The 20,141-nt window shown below is 43.2% G+C and overlaps 1 protein-coding gene across 1 annotated transcript in view; it reads right to left on the reverse strand.

Moving 5' to 3' along the window:
* LOC139649450 (neuropilin-2-like) overlaps positions 1 to 20,141 on the reverse strand; it is a gene marked incomplete at its 3' end in the record, with an annotated part of 88,329 nt that overhangs the window by 46,130 nt on the left and 22,058 nt on the right. The window contains 4 exon segments of the mRNA XM_071525861.1: positions 108 to 277; positions 478 to 633; positions 4,545 to 4,772; positions 14,516 to 14,697. Coding sequence (XP_071381962.1) covers positions 108 to 277; positions 478 to 633; positions 4,545 to 4,772; positions 14,516 to 14,697 — 736 coding nt within the window.

A 20,141-nucleotide genomic window follows, 5' to 3' on the forward strand; every position in this document is an offset into this window, starting at 1 on the left:
CTCACTCCTATGTTACTCATAACCTCTTGAATCCTTCTTGAATTTAACTTCAGCGACAGTTCGAGGAAGCCCTGAATCCGAGGAAAGACATTCAGCATAACTCCTACCTGTATGTACTCCTTGTTGCTGTCTTCGTTGGGCGTCCACCCGTTGTCGTCGTAATTGAGTCGAGCCTGACGCGGCAGCCAGCGGTCATCGTAGAAACTCGACGAGGCCGTGATCTGGTCGTCCGTGATCTTCCCCGACTCCAAACCGAATGCATTACTGCAGTGGAACGCTGCAGGTAGAGGAGGGGAGAGGAGAGGAGAGGAGAGGAGAGGAGAGGAGAGGATTAGACAAACATGCTGAAAGTAAACATCCATTCAGGTATTTTCCATTAATTGAGAATTTACATGGTCTTATTTTTGTGACCATCCACAATTTACAGTTTTGGCAGACATCACACACAAACACACACACACACAGCTATATACTTACTCTCGCTGACTTCTTTGTGTGTCATGTTGTATCGTGCTGAGAAGCCATCTTTAGCCACAGCCATGTCAGTGTGGAAGGCCAGAGAGAGAATCCCAGTAGATGACTGGATCTCAGGAGGCACCCTGGTCCCACAGTATCGACCAATCAGAGGGCCCACTGTCAAACAGACAGGAAGTCATGGGTTAGCCACTAATTGGATCCTTATTAACATACTGTACATACAAATCTATGTTTGTTTGTTTATTTATTTGGGTATTTGGATCCCCAATAGGTGTTGCTATAGTAGCAGCTACTCTTCCTGGGATCCATGCAAAAAGTTAAGAAAATCATACATGAAGTTGCAGAAAACTACATACAGTACATACATACCTACATACAAGAAAATATGACATTCAATTAAAACAGAAAAACGATGAAAAACAAAGTAAAACCCCCAAAATGGAAAGTCATATTACATACATTTCAGACTTTTTTCTCTCATTTCTGTAGTTTGGCCACATAGAGTGAGGGTGTTGTTACTAACAAACACCTTGTATGTTCAAAATTGTCTCATCGACACTAATAATCGACACTAGTAATCTACAAGCCAATGACAACTCATCTAAAATCAAGGGATGCTTTCATTTTTTTGTTTTTAACTTGCTTATTAGGAAACATATGGCAAGTGCACATGAGAAGTTAAAAGGGGCTCCAGTGAAAAGCTGTGGCTTTAACTTTTATCCCTCAATATGTCAAGATTGTTTATCCCTCTTTCTATCCTTTGTCAATCCCTTCATCCTCTCTTTTGTTTGCCTACATCCTTTACCACTACCTTTTTACGCTCTGTTTTTCCCTCTCTTCCATTATCGCCATCCCTCTCTCCTCTCATCACTCCTGCCCGTCACTCCATCCTCTCCTCTCATCTCCCTTCATCTATCAACTCTATCCCTGGACTGGACATGCTTTCCCAATGTGTGTGCTTGTGTGTCTGTGTAAATCCCAGGAACTAAGTGATTCCGCTCCTGTCCTCCTCTCTAATACCACAACTTGTATACGTCAACACAAACAGATGAGTGTGATTTAGAGCCCTAGGGTGTGTGTGTGTGTGTGTGTGTGTGTGTGTGTGTGTGTGTGTGTGTGTGTGTATATGTGTATGTGTGTGTGTGTGTGTGTGTGTTCGTGTGTGCAGGGGTGGGAGGTGCACTCTGATAGATTCATCCCTGCAATTCCCTGGCTCCTCTCACACACACACACACACACACACACACACACACACACACACACACACACACATACACACACACAGAGGAGGCCTGTGGAGGAGGAGGAGGAGGAAGACAAGAAAAGAAATAACCGGCAATCGATCAGTGCTATTGATTTTTTTTTTTCTTTTTGGAGTGGGTGGATATTTGAAATAGGGCTCTAGAGCAAATAATGGTAATAACTCTTTCTTGATGGTGGCAAGGAAAAAGGAGAGAAGAGAAGAGAAGAGAAGAGAAGAGAAGAGAAGAGAAGAGAAGAGAAGAGAAGAGAAGAGAAGAGAAGAGAAGAGAAGATCACAACTCCACTGAGATGATTTCTATAAATAATTGACCCATGTTTGCATATAGTTCTAGTCAAACATATTTCATCTTTTTCTCTGTTTTCATATCAAATATTTCTAATTTACAGATCAAGACATGATCTCTCTCTCCGTTTCATTAATTAAAATTCAGCAGCGTATACAGTTGACAGGAGGGTACAGTTGTCCCTTGCCTGACCCCTCCGATCATACACGTGTAAACACACACACACACACACACACACACACACACACACACACACACACACACACACACACACACACACACACACACACACACGACACCAGAGCCATCACCCCCCTATTATAGTTACAATATGTGGCATGCAGACAAGTGACCTCCCTTTTGGATGAGTTGGGGGGTGAGATGGGCTGAAGGGTTATTATGCTCCATTATAGAAGCAGATGGTGAAAAGGAGAGAGAGAGAGAGAGAGAGAGAGAGAGAGAGAGAGAGAGAGAGAGAGAGAGAGAGAGAGACTAGTTGTGTTATCCTTTTATCAGTGAGGGTAAAAATAGGGCGGGAATTACAATACAGCAATAGGATTTAATCCCCGTCTGGTGGTGAATACAAAACACACACACACACCCACACTGACACACACACCCATCCACAAACACACACACACACACACACACACACACACCTCACCATATTCATATTCATATTCATATTCATTCATTCAAGTTCTTCTCTATTTCCTTCCTCACTTAATTTCTCGCTCTTACTCTCTAATTTTCAAGTCAGAACCGAGATCTTTGGCTCTTTATCGTCTTTTCCTCCTCTCTCTTTCTTTTCCTCTCTTCCACTTTGAGTAGTTGAGAGAGTAGAGACCCTTTGGCCCTCTCTTCCTCTCCTCTCAACCTTTCCTCCCCTCTTCCCAAACCTTTCCAATCTTCTGTCTTTCCGATCCTGCAAACAGTGAAACCAAAGCTCTTTCTGAATCTCCCCCCTCATCTTTCCTTCTTTCCTTTCCTTTCATCCTCACTGCTGTCTTCATTTCAGCCTCTCACTATCGGTCAGAGCAGAGGTCTTTTATTCTCTCTTTCTTCTCCATACCTCTCTTTTTTGCCTTTCCAGTCCTCTTGAAGACAGGGTTAATGTTATTTGGCCTGTTATTTTCTCCTCTCAACTTCTCAACCTCTCTATCCATTCCTTTTCACCTCCCTGTTTAATTTTCACTATCTTTCTGGCTTTTCTTTTCCTCTAAGGCTAAATTCATAAGTTATACGTAGGAGGAAAACAGCATTGTTTGCTCTCTTATACTATTAATGCCATCCAGTCTTAGCCGGGTGATTTGTGAGTAAATGATGTGTGAATTGAGCAATCACAACTTTGTCCAATCAATTCAATTTATAAAAGTGTGTGGAAAGAAGAATGACCTTACCCCATGACAGCTGAATGGACAGGACAAGACTAGATAGATAAGAATTGTGTAAGTGGCCAATGACCAAAAAACAATGTCCGGTTTGTTTAGTGGACAAAGGTGCAAAAGCAAGAAAAAATGCAGAGCACAGGACGCTACAACAAATCAAACTGTTTTGCTCAAAAACTAGAGCAAATGTTTATTTTTCCCAAGACGAATAACTTCTTCCTCAAGTAGGAAATTCCCTTTAGCTATAGCAGATGTCTTTTGGTCCTCTCTCCCTCCTCTCCACCTCTTCTCCCCTGTTTCCAATCCTACTTGCAGAATATACTCTTAACATCCTCCTCTTCCTTTTCTCCCCCAGCCCTCCTCTTGAAGCCAGAGGTCTTTTGGCCTTCATTTATTTATCTCAACCTCTCCTTCCCTTGCTCCATTCTCTCTCTCTCTATCTCTCTCTCTCTCTCTCTCTCGAAACCAGATCCAAGGTGTTCATGCCTTAGATTTGTCCTTCCAACGCCTTCCAGTCCTTCCAGCAGCTAGAACAGAAATATCCTAGCCTTCTACCCCATTCCTCCTCTCACCTCCCCTCCTTTCTTCCTCCTCTCAGCCACTCTTATTCTGTTCTCCCAGAGAAAAGTTGTGTTGTTTCTCCACAGTAGGTGCCAACATCCTGCCCTGTAAGCTTAGCTTTCATCTACCAACGCACTGCAACTAAAATAGCTGCTATTCAACCTCAATCAATACTACAGTTGTAGGCAGGGCGGCGAACTTGCAACATTTTCACTTTACTCAATGCTTTGTCTCATGAAATGGCTGAATTATTGCTTTTGCTATCATGATCATAATCATCATCATCAGCATCATCATCTAAATCATCCACGTCAACGTTGTCAGCATTTTTATCATAATTGTCACCAACATCATTGTTATCATGAATAAAATTCTATCTATCTATCTATCGTCATTATCAGCATTTTCATCATCACAGGAAATATGATGATGACGAAAGCTCTGATACTGACATCATCACTATCACCAAAAATATTTGAATTAGGAAAATCTCAAATTTGCATCAGTGGTAACATCAAACGATTCCAGTGGCAACAACAAAACACAGCCAACCAACCAATGACAGACTCACCTCCGGGAAGCCCGTCCCACACCTCCAGCCAGTCGTACTTGCAGTCCCCCTCTCCGCCTGGCAGGGGGTCGTTCTCGAGGTCGAAGGTGAGGAAGGTGAGGGTGACGTCCATGCTGGGGGGCACGATGATGATGAAGGAGCACTCCAGGTTGTGGGGGTATTTGTCAGGGAAGCCCGGGGACTCGATGAGACCTGTGGGACTGGTGAAGTTACGGGAACAGTCCGAACCTGGGATGAAGAAACAGAGACATAAAGAGAATTTAATGATGATAGACTGTGGACACTGTGATGGCAGTTTAGGAGGTCGGTATACTGAGTTAACTGTGACCCCACGTTATGTATTTCTAATGTAATTAGGCTGATAGGTGGGAGAAGTCTAGAAGGCCAGAGAAAGAGGTGGGGATACTTTTTGTACTCAAGAAATATAGGTTTACATTTGAAGGTAGATTCATATTTGGCCTGCTACAGCTAGCTTCCAGAATCTGGCCTGGATAGCTAGTGTAGATAACTAGCTAGTAAGCTAGCTAGCTAACTTCCCTGCTAAATTCAAGCAGTCATTGTAGTTGTTGTTTGAGAGATTGCTAGCTAACTTAACTATTAGGTTTATCTGAAGTCCTCACTTATGCGTTGAAGTAACACTAGCCTACTTAATATCTAAGCCAATCTTCTGGGTAGTGTTCCCTACCCCAACTGTATGTTTAAAATGGCCGCCCATACGAACAATTTACATGCAGCTCATTCAGGTGTTTCAGCACAAACAAACGTGACACACATTTCAACCAGCAGGCCTTTGACATGATAAACCAGTAACCTTTTCACACCATAGCATCTAAATGAGTGAGTGTGATTGAGAGAGCAACAGGAAGAAACATACACAAGAGTATTAGAGAGAGAGAATTACAGAGGACAGAGAACCAGAAGGAGTTCGATCTCCATAACAGCACAATGATGTGTTGTGTCTGAAGTGTCCTTGAGCAAGACCTGAATGGAGGCAGGCAACCAAAAAGAGACTTTCCCCCTTTGAGGAGCAATAGAGTATCACGTAAATACAAGGCGAATGAGGGAATGGAGTAAGAGAGAGGAAAACTGATGATAGGAAGCTATCTAGAGGGGAACAGAGTCAGTATGAGAGAGAGATTGCGATAAGAAAATTGAGATGTAAATGACAGAGAGAGAAAGGATAATGGAAACAGAAAAGTAGGAGAGAGAGAGAGACATAGAGTCTGTTGACAGCAGCATGGTTGGGTGGTCTAACAGTTATGAGGGGCTTTGAATATCAGCACACACACACACACACACACACATACATACACACACACACAGTGGGGAGGGGGAATCTGCATATATCATGAGATCACAGACAAACAAACAGTAATCTGGGGCTCTTCATTTCTGAATGACTGTAATACCTTCTCTATTAATACACACAGATAAATTAATGGGTAGGGTTGCACCAACTGGACCATTATTCCACTCCGCCAACACATGCATGACACCCCTTACACCCCCACCCCTCCGCCGACACACACACACACACACACACACACACACACACACACATACAGATAATGAGTCTGCATGGACACACCAGTCCAAGCACTGACACTTGCAAACACACACTCATACACACAGGCGCACAAACACACACACACACACACACACACACCACACTCATGCCTTAGCAGACACCCAGACTGGAGAGAAATGGGTTACCATAAGAGGCTTAGACAAGGGTGTGTGTGTGTGTGTGTGTGTGTGTGTGCTTTTGTGCTAGTGTGCTTGCGTGAGTAAATTACGAGAAAGAGAGTGAAGAACTCAGAGAGAGAGTGTGTGTTCTTGCATGTAATTAATTGAGTGAGAGATAGAGGGAGAAAGTGCATACAAATGTGTGTGTGTGTGTGTGTGTGTGTGTGTGTGTGTGTGTGTGTGTGTGTGTGTGTGTGTGTGTGTGTGTGTGTGTGTGCATGTGTGTGTGTTGAAACCCAGCTTGTCTGTGCGGAGTTTTCCTGAACGAGCCACTGGACACTACAATACAGAAGCCCGGTCCGAGACTAAAATGGTTGGTTTCACTGGAGATCTCCATGGAAACTAGTTTGTTAGACCAGGACCAGAAAAGACTCAGAGTTAACGGACTGAAAAATGTTCTCAGAGGCGAGCAGAAAGTCTGCAGTGTGTCTGTGTGAGACGGTGTGCCTCGCCTTCCTTTCTGTCCACAATCATGTTCACTCTGTATGAGAAGAGACTCTCTCTGATATTCAGAATCACACAAATTCCCACCTTTGTATGTGCAAGTGTGTTTATGTGTTTTATAGCCTGTCTCCATCCCTTCCTCCTCTCTTCTTCTCATTTTAAATCAGCTAAAAATCACACTGGGATTTTAATGATCTGGCACAGTTTTGGGGGAAATCTGGTTTAAATCTGGTCACTTGACCGATCCATGGCAACTCTGTTACAATGGAGCTCAGATGCATGACAGAAATCATCTAAAAATGCGGCCAATACACTTTCCACATTCTAGTCTGCCTGGTAATCTGCATGAACACCGGCTTGCCTGTCTGTCTGCCCACCCGTCTGTCACTGTGTCTGTCTGCAGGTCTATTCATCCTATTCAGGGATGTAGGGGGCGGTAAACTTAAATCAAGTGACCGATCTTGTCATTTGTGGAATAGAGTTTACCCCCTTTTCAGACTGATATAAATCTTTATGACATAAATTTATAGTGTAATTAGTGTCAACCTGGTTACATGAAGAGTATTTAAGGGAAAACAACATAAATTTCTGCTTTTTCTGGAAATATAATAGATTTGTGTACATAATGGTGGTTGTTTGCCTTATGATTATCACTGACTTGAGGTCATAGTTTACTCACGTTTTTATTTACAATTTTTTGAAATTGTCTGCCTGCCTGTCTGTCTTACTGTAGGCCTGTCTGTCAGTCTGCCTGTATATCTGTCCCATTTTCCAGTCTGATTTGCTTGTTATTGTGACCTTCTCCCTCATGCAATGACCTCAGACACACACACACACACCATCTCTCTCTGGGTTCCCCTGGCTTCTGGCACCCCGCAGAGTCCGTTGTTGGATAGCGTGGGTCTGCGTGACTATGAGCATGTGTGTGTGTGTGTGTGTGTGTGTGTGTGTGTGCGCAGAGTGAACGCCTGACCAGTTCTGTTGCCAGCAGCGATTTATTCCCTTCTCATTACTTCATGTTCGTGAACATCGCAAAAACACTTCTGCCCTCCTTTCTCCTCTCTGCCCCTTCCCCACCTTCTATCCCTCTTTTTTAATGCCTGTCTGCGCCTTTTCCCTCTCCTTTTCTTCTTTTCACTCCATCTCCAATCCAAGTAAGAATGTATTTGAAAAAACAAATTTGTTTCAAATTGTTGAATTTGAGGTGCGCTCTGATTCTCGTGTTTCAAAGTGGTACTAGATCTACATCTGTCACTCTTTTCTTCTGTCGTCTCTCTCCTCCTCACCTTTTTTTCTACCTTTTCCACCTTTTTTCCTCTAATCGTTGACCCCGCCACCTCATTCATTTTCTCTCCTACTCTTTTCTACCATCTTTTACTTCCTCCTTTCATCTTCCACAGCTCCATCCCTCCCATCGTCCCATTTCCTATTCTTCTCTGCTCACTTCCAATCTGTTTGAATGTGGATAAGTATTAAAGACATACATGTTACGCTAAGGGGTAAGGTTTGGGGAACACACACATGTGTGTATGTGTGTATGTGTGTGTGTGTGTTGCTGGGTAGATCTGGCGCTGGGGCTTATGGCTGAGTGATCTCGGGGGGACAGGACATGGTCTGTCAGCGCGTGTGTTTGTATGGTGAGCTGGCACACAGACATCTACTTTCATTCATTTAAAGAGTGCGTGTGTGTATGTGTGTGTGTGTGTGTGTGTGTGTGTGTGTGTGTGCATGTGTGGGTTTGGTGAGCTGGCATGCAGACATCTACTTTCATTCAACCCCAGTCCTTCATTCCAATGAGCTATTAGTCGGATCAAACCCACAATTATCGCCCCCCCACCCTGCCTCCCAACCCCATCCCCACACACACAGACATTTGCACACATGCAGAGGAGACATATAACATACACACACTGACAGACACACACCCTGAGCCCACACACACACACACAGCCCAACTCAACTGTTCCTGTAAAACCACAGCTTGCTCTGTGTTTTTCCATCTGTGGATTCCACCTCAGTGTCATTTAAGTTGAAGGCTTCTGGTGCTGAAACTCAACTGGCAGCAGATTTCAGCCTCTGTCACCGAATCACAGCTGGGCTTTCCCTGCATAATAAACTTACTATTCAGCCAAATTATCACTGACGTATGAAATCACACTGTCACAACACAACCACCCCCTCAGCTATCCCAACACCACCGAGTACATGAAACCAAATCGCTACAACATTCAATCCAACGTTCCTTTGATGATGCAATTTTACAGAATATTTACATTCATTCTTGAAGAGTTTGACTTGGAGATGAAAAGTAGGCTTTTTGCAACATTCTTGGCCCATCATAACTCAAAACACTGTCTGCTTCACTCCAATATTTACAAACAAACCTAATGTAAGCAAACCTTTTACAACTGCAAAACACAAGCAAACCCCATGTTCATCTGTCACAAAATGTTAGTCCTTGTAAACAAATGGCAGTCAAAAGATGGCGGAGTTAAACACAGGTCTTCAACCCGATAAATCACAATGTAAACAAAGCCACTAGTGGAGTGAAGGTATTTCAAACGGCCTGCTATACTGCACTTACAGATTGGATACGATGGTATTTCAGATATCAGACAGACATGTTGACTGACAAACATCTACTCCCTTGTTTCTTTGACCATGGGTCGGGATCAAAATGAGACCTGGGCCTGCATCATATGAAACAGCACATTTTCTGATGAGCCTGGCTACCGAGGGAGGGATTCAATTTCTCATTTCGTGTTTGGGCTGGAAACATTTATGAACTACTGATTTATACCGATCTGTTGTGCATTTTGACTGAACACAACTGCAACTCTGTTTAGTTCTACAACAGAGCATCTACGGCTCTTCCGCGGGTTAGATCTGGATCCACTTTCCTCAATGAGAGCCAGAGGGGGGGAGGGGCTACCACTGTGATTGGTTAGACAGGGTAGTAAACTGACTTGATTGGTAGACAGACAGAGGCAGAGAGGAAGTGCCTAAAGGCAAACGGTTAGAATGTAAACAACAGCGGTTATTGGAGGGATTGTCACGATAGCTTCCACATTACACCGCCTGATGGGTGTGTGGTTGGGTGTGTGTGTATGTATGTGTGTGTGTGTGTGTGTCAGTGAGTTAGCGTTTGCGTGCAGACGCGCAAGCTGCCCTGCATATGTGAGTGAGTGTGCAATGGAAGGCAAATCTGTGTAGGATTTTATAGTTTCTGCTCATTTAGTCCAGCCTGCATGAGTGCATTCATGTGTGTACATACGTGTGTGTGTGTGTGTGCGTGTGTGTGCCTGTGTGTGCGTGTGTATGTCTGGTGAGTTCTGGGTCACAATAACAGCTGGGGGGTCCAATGGCTAGACAGTGATTTTTGATTGGTTGCCTGCATGCTGGTGGTTGCATCCGTATTGGCTGACGTTTTACTACAGTATCCATAGTAACAGCACTGTACACAAAAACAACTGGCATGTGTACTTGTTTTTATGTTCAAGTACAATGAATGCATCTGGGTGCATGTATTTGTATGTATGTGTGCCATTTCCAGACTGATTAGACTGTTAGTCTATGAAGGGTCCAGTAATTAGGACACCCAGTGAGCGGGGGATGACCCCTCCAACACACACACACACACACACACACACAGACCTTCTCATTATCCCAAATATCAGACCCCAATAACAGGGAGTGGGGCAGAGACCCCCCGAAATTCAGCTAAGAAGATGGAGGGAGGAAGAAATGAGGGAGGAGGAATATAACAAGGGACAAAATCCCAAAACACGGGAGACTGAAACAGACTCGTGTAACTGAACCAAAAAAAAAACATGTGAGCATTTTTCCGTTGAAAAGACATTTACAAAATGACTATGGTCACCGGTGAAAAGATGTTCAAAACAGGTTTAAAAGTGAAAGTTTTTTCACCGACTATTTGAAGACGTTGATTGAACGTTCACATTTAGACTATATTTCACCGGGATATTACACCGGTGAAATATGGTCTAAAGACAGGAAAAATAAAGGGAGAGAGAGATGGGGGGCGACATGCAACAAAAGTCCACAGCCAGATTTGAACTGCAGACATTGCAGTTATAAGGTATGCATCTTAACCAGTAGGCTACCAGAGTGCACTGCATTTTACATTAAATATTTTAGTATATAACCCTTAGTATATACACCACTTAACTATGTCAGTGTCAGTTGTAGTTGAAGCTGTACCACCTAAGTACAACCATTTAAAGTTGTAATGTCCCTCCCTTAAAGCCAAAATAAAAAACATAAGTCCCTCCCCAGTGCTTACAAAATTATTTGACGTGCCTCCCCCGTGTTGCACCACCCCCCTCTCATAAATAACGAACAGTCCCTTATTACGTAAAAAAATCAGAAGTTTAATAAAATAAAAATAAAAGGGCTACATATTACAAAAAGTACAGCCATACTTGAAATCCCCAGTATTGTCTCTGTCCCTCTCTCTCTCTCTGTCTCTCATTCTTTCTCTCTGTGTCTAGTAGTGAGAGTACATTTGGCAGCAACTGGCGACTGGAAATATACAATGGAAATATACAGTGGTGCAAGTAGGAGAGGAGAGATGAGGAAAGCAGGTGAAAGGAGAACAAAGAGGAGCGGAGTAAAGAGGAGAGGAGAGGAGAGAGAAGGAAAGGAGAGGAGGATAAAAGGCGTTATTAAGAGCATTAGCTCATAGGAGTGAACCTGAGGGGGAATGGAAACGCTCTCTTTCTTCTCTCTTTCTCTAGGTCTTTCTTCCAGGTTTAACAGAACAGAGTGTGCAGGGGTGGCATAGATAGATACACATTTAGATAATTCACCATGAGACTAGACATTTAGCACACACACACGCACGCACACACACACACACACACACACGCACGGACACAAAATCCAGCCACCCACGCAAGCAGACGTTCAGTTGCACCTTCCAGGATAACAAGATCTTGTTAGCAGTATGGCAACAGCTTGAATGTTCCAAATGGTTCCATCATTACTGCCAGGGAAGGCTGGACACACACACACACACAGACAAAACCAGACATACACACACCCAAAGTTAGAGACAGAGACACCAACTAGCATAAATCCTGCATATGCTATTCTGAGGTTTATACAGTGTCCATTTTGTTGATAGCTTTAGTCTCTCTGGGATCTTCTCTGTCTCAGTCTCTGGGACTTTCTATAAATATGTCTCTGTCTATCATTGTGTTTTGTTCAATATCAAAACTAGGAGCTATTTCAGACAATGCGGCTCAAAAAAAAAAGGGGAGCCTCAGTGTTTTGAGTTGATGTACATATACCAGGACTGGAAGGCTTACATATGCATTGGGAAAAAGATGTTGGGGGAAAGGATTATGGAAGATAGTTGGAATAAACTTGTTGCATCATGGCGTATATGCTCACATTAAGTGCAGAGGTAATTTATTCATTATTGGCCCAATTCAGATGCTGAAGAGGTGCTTAAGTTGTTTTTTCGTGTGAGTCGCGGCGTGCCAGTTCCATCCCTGGATTTACACAGTCTGCTGCACTTGAGGCGATGAATATATGAATCAAGGCTTGTCTATCTTCGTGCTATGATCCACAGATTATGAGTCTGATTTAAGGTCATTTGTACACTCTTTCACTTAGGCACCTAAGACTTGTCTGTTTAAATCTGAATATCTTAACTTTGGCTATTTGTCATTTTTTCTTTTTGAGCTATTGTGGCATTCGAGATTTTGTATTGTCTGTATTTGTCCTCTGACTGTTCTGTACAGCTCAGTTCTGCTCTCCTAATCTGAACTGTTCTACTAGATTTGGGATTGTTTTTTGCCAAACTAGTGTATTTGTTGTTGTATATGTGTGCTATGATATTGATATAATTGATAATATATGCCATGGTGCAAGTGTTGCCCTTATAATTGTATGGAAGCATATGGAAAAGTAGCAGATCAGGCATGTACATAAATGTGCATTTAAGCCTGTAATTGGGCTGAGATTGTGAGCTGTGTCCTGCCACTGTGCCCCTTTGACATCCATAAGCGTGCGACTTTGAACTTGTCGTCATCATTGTGACAGAAGCTCTATGTTAATGTGGTTATTCATGTAGGCATGACATGCAACTGAAATGAAGCTTTGTGAAGGAGAAGCCAATGAGCTTGTGTCTCCATTCAACAGCTGTACGCATGTAGTGTTCTCCGCTCTTGTTTCCATCCAGTGACAAGCTTATAAGTGCTGCTAAGCTTCTCAGAGACAAGGTGTTAGGTCTAGGTGTTACATTTTCATGCTTTGATTTCAGTTAATGGATTACATGCTCCTCTATGGGTAGAAAACAATTCTATAACCCCTGAATTTAGAAAACCCTTTCAAAACCAATTAGATAAACTCAAACTGCATGGTTGTCAAGCTAAAAAAAAAGGCTGTTTTTCTTAATGCCTGAAAAGCTGACACTTTGAGATACAAGGTTTCAACCGACAACAGCGATATATATATAACTAAATGTATGCATGCAATAAAGTAGATTGAACTACAAGCTAGTGTGTCCATCAAAGCAACTGCCAGCATGGAGAAAAGAGTCAAATTCCTCCAAATGCTTTCCATCAAACTAAGGGAGTTTCTCTGGTTTGGTGGGTGTTGGCTGGGCTTTCACAAGTCCCAAGTAGGGTCACTTTTTTTTTTTCTCTCTCTCTCTCATTCAGTGCCAGGGTGTGAACACTGACACCCTTGTTGTTTTAAAGTCCGACGGGTAGACCCTGTCAAGCACACACACACACACACACAGAGACAGAAGAAATCCCAACAGACCAGTGCCAGCAAGCGAGAAACACCGACAACCACACGTGTTGTGTTAGTAACCTCAGCCCTCTGTGTCTGTGTGTGCGTGTGTGAGTGAGAGTGTGTGTGTGTGTGTCTCAGGGGAACAGGGCTCAGGACTCAATTAAGCAGGCATGTGTGGAATGCTTTCAGGGGGAACGGGACAAGATGGCCGTGGGGCCGGCGCTATGTGTTCCTCTGTCTCTCTCGCCCTTGATCTCAATTGGTCTCGCTTTGGCTGACCGACGGCAGCGTGAAGGGGAGCCGTGTCACACACACACACACACACACACACACACACACACACACACACACACACACACAGTTCTGTGAAGGAGATGTCTCGCCTGGACAGTCTACAGGGGTCTCAAGGGGCCTCCCTCTCTCTCTCTCTCTCTTTCTCTCTCTCTCTCGCTCTCTCCCTCTCTCTCGCCCTCTCTCTCTCAGACAAGAGAGCCTTGGTCGCCTAATGAAGCATGCATCGCCATCTCTGAGTACCTTGTAATACAGCTACTAATATTTATAAAGGTGCAAGTCTTCTAAAATAACTAGTGCCCACTCACTTGTGCTGAATGTCTAAGGGTGAGGGTGATTTAGCTGACCACTATTTAGCCTTTTTAAATTTGAATAAATTGTGCTCTGGCTAAAAAATTGATAAAGGGGGCCGACTGTTCTTTTTTTCCCCACTTCAGATTTTCAGACTTTCAGATTAACATGAATTAACTAGGAAGCTAGTAGTAGAGTAGTTTCCTTTTACAGGCTCATGTCAAGGACAGTAACCTGCAAGCCCTCATTTAACTTCTCAGTAAGACTAATTATTACGGAGGGCAGTTTTGTTCTAGTCTTGCCTGAATAATACCGGCTAGCATAAAGGTGAAATTTCCCACCCTGCTTCTCTAACTATCAGAGGGCAAACTACGGTGTGTGACTTCCTTAAAGTAAGTGTAAAAACCACAGCGGCAGCAGCCTCCACTCACCGGTTTTGAAGATCTCGTAGCGCAGCGAGAAGCCGGCCCCCTGGTGGGCGTAGTCAGACACAAACTTGATGTGGAGGGAGGGGCCTGACGATATGATGGGTGCAGGGGCGATGTTGCTGCAGTGCTTCCCCAGCAGGTCCGCCGTCTCCGAGTTCCCATCGTGGATCTCTATGTAGTCGTACCTGCCGAGGACAAACACATATTTACATATACATTTATATATATTACTCTTACCTAACCTGAACACTTGTGCATGTTTCTTTAACACTTAGCTACGCTTAATTTATATTCTACATTTTTGTTTTATTACTATGCAGAGAGACTTTCAATAAGTGGAAACTGTGGCAGTGAAAGTGAACTTTACTTAAATGTAATAAAAAAGAGCTGATGAGGAGGTTTGTATCAGAGGAAGCAGGAGAGAGACTTTGTATTTGAGGGAGAGGAAATGGGGGAAAGCCTTCTAAACTGCTTTCACTCCGCTGTCATTAGATACTCTTTTTTTTTTCTTCATTGGTTCTTTCAACTGGCAGGCACTGCATTGGATCTAGTTACAAAAAGGAGGCAATGAGCAAATTGTTTGCATCTATCAGTGGCTAGAGGGACTTGTGAATGGAAAGCAACTGCGTGTAGGAGCCTGGGTGTCATTACAATTCAAATTAATGCACCAGAAGACATTGGCAGTTCACAGATGGCGGAGGAGGAAGAGAACCACCTGCACAAGGCAAAGGAGAAACCTTTTCAATATTCTATAACTGCACTGTGATCAAGTGACTATACTTCGACTGCCATGGGCTTCATGGTCTACAGAACACAATTTTATGGATTATAACTACATTAAAATACAAACAAAGGGAGAGAGTGAATATAAAGTGATGTGCTTCCTTTCAACTTGCATAAGGAGACAGTGGTGTCACATGCACTGCGCAGTTGAAAAGTTCACAAGAAAACCAATAAACCAATTCCCAATCTCACAAAAGTAATTTACCTCATTTACTTCTTGTTATTCTCCAAGCGAATCACATGTGTAATGATATTTTTAAAGCAAGGTTCAAATGACTGTATATCCTCAGGCAATGTACTGTGAATCTCAAGGCAACATTCAAAGGAAATGATAGCTGAAACAGTTGTTCTATTGTGCAATAAAATATGAATAACACGGATAAATCTACCTCACATGGTCAGTTTATGCACTCTGCTTTATCTGTGTTACCGCCGGGTCAAAGTCGAGTGTGTATGGAATGATCGACCACTTTATGAACTGTAGACGAACGTACAGTATTTCATCCATGTACTTTGATGCTAGGGAGGGATTACTGTGGAACAAATGACTCTCTATTACATCATCTGCCCTGTCGGCTTCAATAAGGGTTTGAACTCAACCTAAAGGCCTTGTGTCCACAGAGAAATTCACTTTTTTCACTTTTAACTCATTTCAGCATTTTTTTTCCCTGGTTTAATTCAGTTACTGAGGAACACCACCCGTGGAGCTGATTATTAAGTAAAACAGGACTGCATGAAACATCTTAACATCATAGACTATAACTTTGGTGCTGAAAGAAGGATTAGACTGATCAAAGATCTGCACAATTATGACCAAGAGTTTTTTAAAGCGTGATCGTAATTGAAGAGGAGTTTTGTTTCCCCTCCATAAACCAAGCCTAAGCCCAACTTGATACGAGTAACAATAGACAAGATCAAAGCAACAACAATTTTCCTAATTTATTTCAATACTGCTACTTATTTCAATTGTCTGTTTTTCAGGTAATTAGCTATACTTAGCTAGAGATGTCTGAGTGTTCAATTCACCACACAAACTACATCACAGTGGAAAGAAAAAGCATTATACAGTTCATACATACACTTTGATGTCAGGGAAGCAGTGGACTGATACGTCTTAGATCAAACTATAGCTTGTATACAAACTGATCAATAAGGCTTATGCTGGGGCTAATTCTAGAAACCTCTGTTCTCTGACCTCTTTTGACCTCAAGTGACCTTTTCAGCCCCATGTGGCCTGATCACATTCAACCCCAACCGAGAGTGGAGCTGAAAACATCACAAAACTCAGGAAAGGTACGGATATGAAAGGCACACAGAAACATTCAAATCAGTATTTCACACCAAAATCATGTCTTTTACCTTTTAGTGTGCAGCTCACCTCAGCAGGAGGGCTGCCAGGGAGTTTGCCCTCTATAAAGGGAGGATAGCGACTTAAGATCTATTTTTATGGCCATTTCTTTCATGTTTTCTGACCATAAATGTTAGCCCTACCTCCAGACCCTCAGCAGGAGCGTTGCCTGTCTGTCTGGATACCAAAGACACACCTGCCTGGCTCTAAAATAGCTCCTGGAAGGAAATTCCTTAAGGAACTCTTCATGGCTAGTGGCCATAAAGCTTGATTCTGAGCTGACTGTATTGCATTTAAATTATACTGCAGCGACATCCTTAAAACATATCGTCGACCATTTTCGACCGGGATTCTAATTTTCCATCTTTTTCCATTATACCAATCAACCTAAAAATAAACCCCACATTGATCGGTTGCTATGTAATGAGACATGTTGGTAAAAAGACGGAATAGAAATGATCTAAAGTCGTGCCTCTCTTGTACAGTTTTGATGCTATCTCGCCCATTGCTTTAGTACTTCCTTGTTTGCACTTTCCGTCCGGATGTGGCTGCCTGTCTACATGCACCACTGTCCACAGTAGACACACACACATTAAAGATATGTAAATATGAAACCAATTTTAAGCCTTTCACTGTGTGTTAGAATGCATTCATAATTATGTGGACTATTATTTCTACTTGAATCCACAGTCGCTGGTATATATCATGCACTTGCAATGTCGTAAATCTGTCTGATTACTGGGGATGCAAGCACACACACACACACACACACACACACACACAAACACACACACACACGCACACACACTGAACTGTCTGTCTTCTTCATTAACTTGACATGAGTTGACCTGGACAAGATAAAATGAGTGGTTGGCTATTTTACACTGTGTTATATTCTAATCCTGTTTGCCACATTGACTCTAGCTGTCAGAATGACAGAGCTATCAAAGGGTGTGTGTGTGTGTGTGTGTGTGTGTGTGTGTGTGTGTGAGAGTGCATGTGTTATCGGCTCCTGCTTTGTAACCATATGAAAGACAGAAAAAAGCATACAATAAAAGAGTGAATTCAAGACGACTGAAACTGATAGCTTTACAAAGAGCTGTCAAGTGGGGAGATGAGTGCTCAATTGTACATACACACAGTGTATTGTGTGTGTGTGTGTGTGTGTGTGTGCAGACACAAAAGCGAAGTGTGTTGTTCTGACTGTATTTCTGTGTCTGTCTGTGTATGTGCATTTGCCTCAATATCTGTCTCTGCCTATGTCTTCTGCACATCTGTGTGTTGGTGTGTGTGTGTGTGTGTGTGTGTGTGTGTGTGTTCACTGTATATGATATGACAGGCAGGTGAGCGAGCCCCTGACATAATGAGGGTCACACACATCCCACTCTCCCATCATGCTTTGTGTCAGCTTTGCGTGGAAGCAACATCACAGAGTCATGACGCAAGCTGTCACTGTACTGTGAGCATGTGTACATGAATCTGTGTGTGCGTGTGTGTGTGGTGTGTGTGTGTGTGTGTGCGTGTGTGTGTGGTGTGTGTGTGTGTGTGTGTGTGTGTGTGCGTCACAGCTCCTGTCACATTTTCCCCAGAAAATGTCTCATCCAAGCGACAGTTTCCTCCTCCTCTTTTTCAAAATGACAACTTTGTTTAACGGCTACTCCGAATACAGACATGTAAGATCTCTCTTTCTCTCTTTCCCTTTTCCCCCCAATTCAGTTTCCCCAGTTTTCCTTATTCTCTCTCTCTCTTTGTCTCTCTCTTTTCCTTCGCTTTGTCTTCCTCCCCCTCGCTCTCCTTTTTCCTCTCTATCTTTCCCTAATGTGCTGTCAAGCACATAACTAGTGGCACAGAGCCATAGTGTGGGAGAGAGAGAGCCAGAGAGAGAGAGAGAGAGAGAGAGAGAGAGAACATGACACTGCATTCACCCTGCCAGCTCCTCCCTCCAGACAGACGGAGACAGGTGTCCCTCCATCCCTCCCTCCCCGCAGTCTGTGTCTTTAGTAGAAAGCAGAAAGATATACACAGCTACATCTAAGTCAGCACACACACATACACACACAGCCACTCAAGAGAGACCTACACAAATGCACACACTCTTTCTCTCTCCCTCTCACACACAAACACACACACACACACACACACAGAGCCTGTAGCCATGCACACAGATAGATCTTTCTTTGCTGAACAGCAGGGAGGGTTTGAGGTTTCCCCCTATCTCTCTCTGTGTAGGAGGTACACAGCTTCTAACAAATTGTTTAATCCCGTCATCTCTCTCTCCCTCTCTCTCTCTCTCTCTCTCTCTCTCTCTCTCTCTCTCTCTCTCTCTCCTCTCTCTCTCTCTCTCTCTCTCTCTCTCTCCCTAATATATTTTACTGCAGCCAATTGGTGATTTTCTGAGATGTGCCATAGGGTATGGCAAGCAAGTGGAATTTGTTTCCCCCCCCTCACATTCCCCTTAAAATTATCTAGTAAATAAGGGGTATGCAAGACTTTTATTTTGCTCCCATGGAAGATGATGAAAAAAAAAAGATGTTGGATCCAAAATGCATACACACATAACATGGCTTTACTTATAAAGGGGGACAAGCATTGATGATGAATTGCAAACACAGCTTTCCTTCCCACAGAGTAAGATCTGATTTTAGGTATTGGTGTAGCTTTTCAGGACAAATCGGTAATGTGTTGTGGAAACAGAGTTTGAAATGACTAGAACTGACAAGATTTGATGATTCAACATTGTGTGTGTGCGTGTGTGTGGTGTGTGCAGTGTGTGTGTGTGTGTGCGTGTGCGTGTGTGTGTGTGTGTGTGTGTGTGTTGGGACGGGGGTAAGGGGTGGGTGAAGAGCGGGAAAGCTCTCCAAAGCTTGTCTCACATGAACGCAGGGCATGATCTGGATACAGATGCGCTTCCAACCCTTCCTGTCCTCCCCCCTCCTACCTCCTCCTCCTCCTCCTCCTCCTCCTCCCTCTTTCCCTGGCCGTTAATTGCCTTTCACACGTTCTCTCTCTCTCTTCAGGTCGGGAACTGTTTTCTTACACCTGCACATTCCCTTCAAACATCAGGGGTCCCCTTAGCAGACACAGCGTCTGCACCACAGACACACAGGAACCGCAAGATGCACACACACACACACACACACACACACACACACACACACACACACACACTCACGAACACAAACAGACACACTAAAAAGAGTTGAAACCAGGCCAGACTAGCAGCAGCCTAATTTGTAAAAGTGTACAGAGACAGAGAAAGAGAGGGTGAATGATCTGAATTAAAGTATTACTGTGTCTTAAATTGTGAAATGGTTCAATTGATAAGTTAAATGTAGAGCGAAAAAGTGGTACAAACACAAGTTGTTTAGGGTTCACACATGCTCTCTCTCTCTCTCTCTCTCTCTCTCTCTCTCTCTCTCTCACACACACACACACACATGCACAGATGAAGAAGTTCAATAAGTACACATTTAAAGTAATAAACAACTTTGGATTAAC

Source organism: Centroberyx affinis, unplaced genomic scaffold (assembly GCF_046629955.1).
Source record: "Centroberyx affinis isolate AG114_WGS23_722 - 3 ecotype Tasmania unplaced genomic scaffold, CSIRO-AGI_Caff_v1 ptg001345l_1, whole genome shotgun sequence".
Taxonomy (NCBI): Eukaryota; Metazoa; Chordata; class Actinopteri; order Beryciformes; family Berycidae; genus Centroberyx; species Centroberyx affinis.